Source organism: Pterocles gutturalis, unplaced genomic scaffold, assembly GCF_000699245.1.
Source record: "Pterocles gutturalis isolate BGI_N339 unplaced genomic scaffold, ASM69924v1 scaffold24155, whole genome shotgun sequence".
Classification (NCBI taxonomy): Eukaryota; Metazoa; Chordata; class Aves; order Pterocliformes; family Pteroclidae; genus Pterocles; species Pterocles gutturalis.
The window spans coordinates 18,874-25,938 of record NW_010138922.1 but is presented as its reverse complement, the minus strand read 5'-3'; the positions used below and the strand labels follow the sequence as shown (position 1 = coordinate 25,938).

Sequence of the window (7,065 nt, the reverse complement as noted above, 5' to 3'; positions counted from 1 at the left end):
CAATGGAAGAAAAATCAGGCCTTTAATCAGCAAGGAAGTGTCGTGTCAGTCGTACTGTGCAAGACCCAAACCATCAAAAGAATGTAAATGATCAAAAAAGAGTTTCTATGTTTAGTCTGCCACACTTTATACATAATGAATAACTAGTTGGTGTATGGTTTAATCTTAAAATATTTTATTAAGCACAGGTAATAATGCAGAAATCCATGTAATAAAACAACTTCAGAGAAAAAGCTACGTTAAAATGAGTTACTATAAATATTGCACTTTGAATTCTTATTTTACATACACAACTCCTTAAAAAGTTGGACAATTATAAATTAACAGTTTCCAAGTATTTGGAATTTGGTATGTTTGAGATCAGATAGCTGTCCTGAAAATCTTCGGCTTTAAGACTTAGGAGGATCTGTTCCCATCTTGATAGGTACATGTAATGGGTAACACTTTGTGCCAGGGTGTGCTTAGGTGGATGGAAGGGAAGAAAAGGTGAGCATGGTCCTAGTGCTGGCAGTCAGTTGTATTTTCATGACTTATACTAAGTGAAAAACATTTTTGAGGAGAGATGATAGAATGCAGGTGCAGAGTTTAGTTTTAACATGTTTTGTTTTTCAAGGCATTTAGGATCTTTGAGTTCTTAGTCTTAAAACTCATGACAAAGCTGTTGGGAAAGATTTTGCCTCTGCCGTCTTCTTCTACCTGGCCCATGATGATGTAGTTTAAACCTACAAAGGACAGCATGATATTACAAGACAGAAATCCAGGCATGATTTGTTAAGTATAGTTCTCTGTCTGTGGTCTCTATTCATTTGCACTCTTACCAATGCCTTCTAACATTTTTTCCTTCCTACCTAAAGCCATGCTTTCCTTTACCCATCTTTGCCATGCTTGTTACACAATAAAGTAATGTAAAAATCAAGCAGATACATAGCCAAGTATCTACTACATACTTAAATGTATAGGCGATACTCATTAAATCTAATTGTCAAATGAGTCTGAAAGACATTAGCAATGTAGTAGAAACGCTGGATAACTTAGCTACTAACACCCAAAGTACAGTGTGTCTCATTCATTTTGAGTTTTTTCTTATTTGCTCAGCTTGAAGGATAACGCACTTAAGGGATAATGCCCTGAAGTCTTTTCTTTCCCTTTTCCTCCCCGAAAGACAAACATTTTTGAGATACAGAGAGGCAGTCAGGCAAGCAAGCTGGGCTTAATGTGTGGTAAGCCCTGGCTTTGGAGAAATCGGATGGATTTGTGTATTTTTATGGCTTAGAAGGGTTAGGGGTTTGCAAGGCCTTAGGGTGGAAGGAGTGGTGTTAATAAGGGTCTAAACAGAAAAGCTTAGATATTAAGTCATGGCTATTAAATAATTCATGGTGATTTAGGAAGAGAAACAGAAGTGTGTGGTTTGGAGCTAGCGGTCTGCCTAAAAGGAGACAATTTGTTCCACCAAGGATATTATTGTCTCCCAGACAAGGTGTCTAGTTTCCAGAGAACTAAAGGTAAAAACAAAAGCTAGTTTCTGACAAGGATTTTTCACTTCAGTACTGCCCACTTTGAATTAGTATGCTTAAATACCAGTAGTATCCTGAATGTTATCAGGGTTTTTTTCATGTTTACTAAATTATTTTGACTGTTTCCTGCTAGGGTTCCATTTATGTTCTCCTGTTCTACCTGTATACTCAGCAGGCAGAGCTGAAAACTTTTATTTTTTACTTGGTTACTTCAATGACACACAGTCTCTGTGTTTCTTACAACACCATATAGGTAGCCATTGTGACATTTAACTGGAAATTATCTTGATTGATCCACTCTGTGTAATACTGTTTAAGATAGCTATAGAAACACTGGCTGTTTGCAGATATGGAGCGGGCTTAATTCTATTCGTATTTCTACACTAAAGATGCACATACAAGAGAGACGTTAACAGGGAAATGTGTTGATTTTTGTCATTTGCTGTGACATAACTGCTCTTCTAGGTTTAGCACACTGTTGTTTTTCCCTTCTAAATAACTATGTGTGAAAACTAGCTCCAAAATACATGCACATAAAAACAGCTCTAACTGAGCTTCATTTGAGAGAACTAAATCAGGTTTTACTTTATATCACATGTATTTTAAAAAATTTTTTTTCAAATTCCTTTGATCTAAGTGAGTCTATTCCTTTATAAGTAAAACTTAAAAATGCAATATAAACCTGGATAACTAGTTATTTTTATCATAAATTGACTAAAATAATAGTTGCTGGTTATAGAAACAATTACTGTAATTTTACTGATTTTTGTGGTCATATTTAAAATATCAGTTTTCAAAACTGTTGGCTTGCATAAACACACCAAGCAGTTATTTTTGTGTACTTACCCCTTCTGATGAGAGGACACTGCTTACATACAACAATAATTTTGGCACTCATACTCTTGCCGGCTTGTTGAATTGCTAAATTTCCCTCCTTATATACATTAATGATGGATATTGTTGCATGCAGACTGCCAGCCCGCGTTACTGCTGTGATTACAGTTCCAGTTATTACTAGAAGAAAAGACATTTGATACATTTTTATTATTCTTTTAGACATAAATTTTGGGGCATCATAAAAACTGAATAAGTATGTTAGTCCATAATGAGGAAACAAACAATACTAGAAACAGTTACTAAAAATCTGGGTATCACCTGTAACAGATAACTCACTGCTGACCAAGTTTGATGGCACCATATATAAAACTGTTCCTAGAATGTATCAGTCTCATGCAAACCCAATTATAGGTTTGGATAATTTCAATTAAACAGTACAATTTGATACTACTTTTAATGACTAATTTTAAAACAGTGGAGAAGTTGAACTGAAAACATTCTAGCCAACAGCTGAATTCCCAGCTCTCTGACACTCTCAAATGAGTAGCAAGGACAGTTAATGCCCTAGGAGCTAGGTTTTGATCTGAGGCCTGATACTGATAGGAATTTGTCTATTTCAGCTAAATTTAGACCACAGATTAGACCATCATGTCTCCTAAAGACCTCTCAGTATGAAAATAAAGATACCTTTTTTTTTCCCTAGGATGACTAGATTAACTTCTAGGCCATGTTTATTTATCAAAAGGGAGTGGTAAATGGTATTAATTTTTTTTCCTCTCAGATCACCTTTTGTAAATAAGCTATTCTATCCTAGGATCAATTAGATCTTCAGTTATCAAGTATGTGCAGCCAGATTTATTTTACAAATCTGCATCATCCACATTTTGGGTTAGGTGTTTGTAAATTTGCATATTATCTTCCTTTAATCTAGAGTTTTTAATTAAATGAGAATGTTCAGGTTCAATCAAAGGAGAATTAGGGTTTTTAAATGGCAGGTATTGCAGTTATATTTCTAGAAACAATAAAAATGAAATAGCTAAATTCATAAAGTCAGCAAATAAACTTGGAATAAATCCTGTTCTACAAACAGCACATTTTCTGTTCTTACCTCGGGATACACTTGCATTCACAGTAGCATATAAAATATTTTTACTCTTACTCCTGCCATGGAAAAAAAATGGAAAATTTCAAGTATTTGACCAAAGGCGATAGTGAATGTGATTTATTACCCTGACACTAGAGGAAAAAGAATGACTATTATATAGTGTCATTTACCATCAACCACAAGAGCTGAGGTGTGGTCAGTAAGAGGAGACCGTTTATTTTCTACCTGCTGCTTTTGGTCTCAGGCCAGCCTATACCGGTAGCAAATTAAAACAGGCTGGGGGTCAAGAGTGGTAAGGGGTCATGCTGCAATGACTCCGTTCTGCTTTAGGGCACAGCCACAGCATAAATTCTAGCAAAATGATGCAAAGCTGCCCCCACTTTCCTGAAACAGCCGTTTTCCTCTAATCTCATGGGATTAGCTATAAGGTTATAGATTCAAACAAACACACAAACAATAGGGGGTGGAAAGTTGTCCCATCAAATTTTTAGGCATGTTATAGGGGATTAAAAAAGCTTCCACTATTAATATGGGAAAATACTCTGAGACATAACTGTATAAATCAGCAGTGACAATGCCAACCAAATATACAGCAGAGACCATTTTTGCTGAGTGATTTGCATCTGTGTACAGAAAGCAGGGCTTGTAAAGCTTCCATGCCTTCTAATTTTTTTTAAAAAGTATTTTGGAAGTCTACAAACTGAATTGTTCAGCAGTCAGCAGGTACAGTTTAAAATGTGTATTGGCTGGTTATGAGATGACAATACAGTTACTGAATCAATACTTTTCTGCACAAGGTTGTCTTACATTGTCATTTGCTTTTCAGATGGAGAAAGTATGTTTGTTTCACTCATATGTGCAGTGCCTATTTTGGAATATCTCCAAGAATGTATTGAGTGAAACACAGATACTGATACCAGATATAAGATAGTATAAAAATAAAGCCTATATATTAATGATAAGTCAGCACTACATCTGATAAAATTCCTGTGAGTCCAAAAACACTGAGCCAAGTGAGTAATTAAACTTTGCTTCCTTACCGAAGTTGCTTGAACAATAATTGCTTTCGAGAGTCCCGCTCCTCTTACACTTTTGCTGGCACAGGGCAACTGTTGGATTTACAACTTTTTGAAGAGCAAAAAGTAAATTGAAATTATGTATTTGATACAAATGCAAAGCAGTATGTTAAAAAAAAAAAAAAAGAAGAAAGATGAATAATCCTGATCCATATATTAACTCATTCTGGTATTGCAAGGGATGAATACCACAATAACAATATTTCTTTTCTCTGCCATCACCTCCAGTCATCATCTTTTCCCCTGTGTCCTAGCTACGTATCTGTTCTAATGACCTTATAGAATGGGGTGTTACAGAAAATTTACATTTGATTGCAGTGTGGCCTGTTGCCATACAGCCCTGGCAGTACACTTGAAGTATCATAACATTATAGTACAGAAACACTTCAGAGGGATGGGGTGGCCTTTTATTTGAAATTACTGTACTGTGATGAAAGAGATCAGAGTTCAAATTCCTGACTTTTTTTTCTAAATTTTTCACATAGCTTCATGACATGTAGCACTGTGTAATTTTTACTGATGACATTTTGAAACACAACATAGTGTTTGAAGTATGGATATAATATTAGGGGTTGACATCTCCTTTCTACAATGGAATGCTTTGTTTATAAACAAGTGAATACACTTTGTATTTTTTTCCTCCTTGGGTGGATGTTAATAGTCTCTGTGCTTTACTCAGCTAATCCTTTCTATGTAGTGTGTCGGGATATAGTATTTTTAAGGCTTTTATGCCCTTTACAAATTTGTTTGGAATTGGTCAATAATACTGTAATTATTGGAAACATGGAGCTGAGATGGACAGATTAAAAAGCCCCAAACCCCTACATAACCCTAATTTCCAAGGAAAACTAAAATAGTTATGAAGAATACCGTTGCAGTTTTTTACTTTCTTTAGAAAGGAGCATTTTGCAGAAGTTTTATTCAGCCTATACTGTCTGAAAAAGAACTTGTCTGATTTTCCAATCAGTAATTTATACTTGTACTTCCCTTTTAATTGAATTAATTGTTTCTTTTAGAGTTTTCCGGGTTTCTGAGATTCCACTGAATGGCATTAAAATTAGTCTTCAGTGTTATGCCCATGACTGTTAGAAGACCTCCATACTCATTATTTTGCCTTTCAAATCCAAAGTTTAAAAATCAGGCCCTGTATATTTTTCATTGATTTGGTGTTGTTTGGGTGGTTGGGGTTTTTTTTCAGTTTTGTAGTCCTGCAGTCACATCTACATGGTCATGGGAGTGAAACTCCCACTGCCATCGCCTCCACTGCCTGCATAGTTCTTTCCTACTGGTGTGTATTTCTAAAATATTTTTAATTATATGCTGAACTGCTTTTTATAAAGTGACTTCTGTGTAGAATACAATGTAGAAATAATACACTATTTAAGTTCCTAGAACTTTAAACGATAATATTAAAATTATTTCAAATTACAGTTAGCACTTGGCAAGGTGCTATGCCCTTTAATTACTTTTCCTGTCTCACAGCATCAGTTGGTAGGTCAGGCAAGTATTTCATTGTATCTCAATGCTACATGTAGCACAGCAAAAACTAAGAATTTAAGGTTTCTTGGGTCTTTCAGTTCAGTGTCCATAGTAAAAAGATAAGAAATGTAGCAGGTAGATGACTCACAGGTGCTACCAGTAGAGTAGCTGCCAAAAACTTATTGAAGTGCTCAGATTTTTCAAATTTAAAACTGGGATTATGCATTACAAAATATTCTTGTCCTCTCAGGGTTTTTTTCTTGTGCTAACAAAGTTTTGAGTTTAGTAAATTTTGGTTGGTGGCTAACTTCACTATGATTTGTTAGTAGAGGTTGCCTGTTGTTTGTACAGACTATTAAGGCATTTTAGCAAAATATGAATTGGAGAAGAACTGAATTAAAACTTCAGTTAACTGCCATTTTACATGTAGCCATATGGCAGACAAAGGCATGAACTGATCTAGTGAAATAAGAAAATCAATTACTTAACCATACGTACTGGATTAATCTTTATTACTTAATGTATTGTATAACATTATTTATTTCTTAAAGTACTAATATTTTTATGTAAGATGTAGACTGAGGTCATTCTCGAAAGTGCCTACTTCAGTTAAATATTTTATTAATGCCTGGAGTTCTGTGCAAATTTGAACAGGTCTGATTTGCAAGTTAATAAGCTAAGTCTGTTTGAACTGGACACTTCTGAATGCAAATGATTGATGTTGTTGCTAAAAAATTGGTCTGTAATTAATTAGTAAAGTACACCTGTTTTGCATGTGCACACAGAAACAGGTCACAGAGCAAAACTCAATGGCAAAACCCTGAAGACAAAACCAGCATGAGATATCTGGCAGCCTGGATTAGTTGAGACCAAGTGTTTGAACTAACAATTTCGCTAAGAAGTGCTTTGTAGTGAAGAAGAGCTGAATTATTTATTAGAGTAGCAGTCACATCAGAATGATTTACAGGTCATTATGATTTCATTTTTATAATGTTTATTTTCATCAGTTTTAAAACTTCTCATTATCAGTATTTAAGCACCACAGCTTCTCGGT

At 34.9% G+C, this 7,065-nt stretch overlaps 1 protein-coding gene across 1 annotated transcript in view; it reads right to left on the bottom strand.

Annotated features, from left to right (window-relative positions):
• Positions 1–591: 591 nt before the first annotated feature.
• The window catches only part of PCOLCE2 (procollagen C-endopeptidase enhancer 2), a gene marked incomplete at its 5' end in the record, with an annotated part of 24,506 nt that continues 18,032 nt past the window's right edge, over positions 592–7,065 (bottom strand). Inside the window, 3 exons of the mRNA XM_010083191.1 lie at positions 592–722; positions 2,361–2,528; positions 4,497–4,580. Coding sequence (XP_010081493.1) covers positions 592–722; positions 2,361–2,528; positions 4,497–4,580 — 383 coding nt within the window. The remainder of the gene's footprint in view (positions 723–2,360; positions 2,529–4,496; positions 4,581–7,065) is intronic.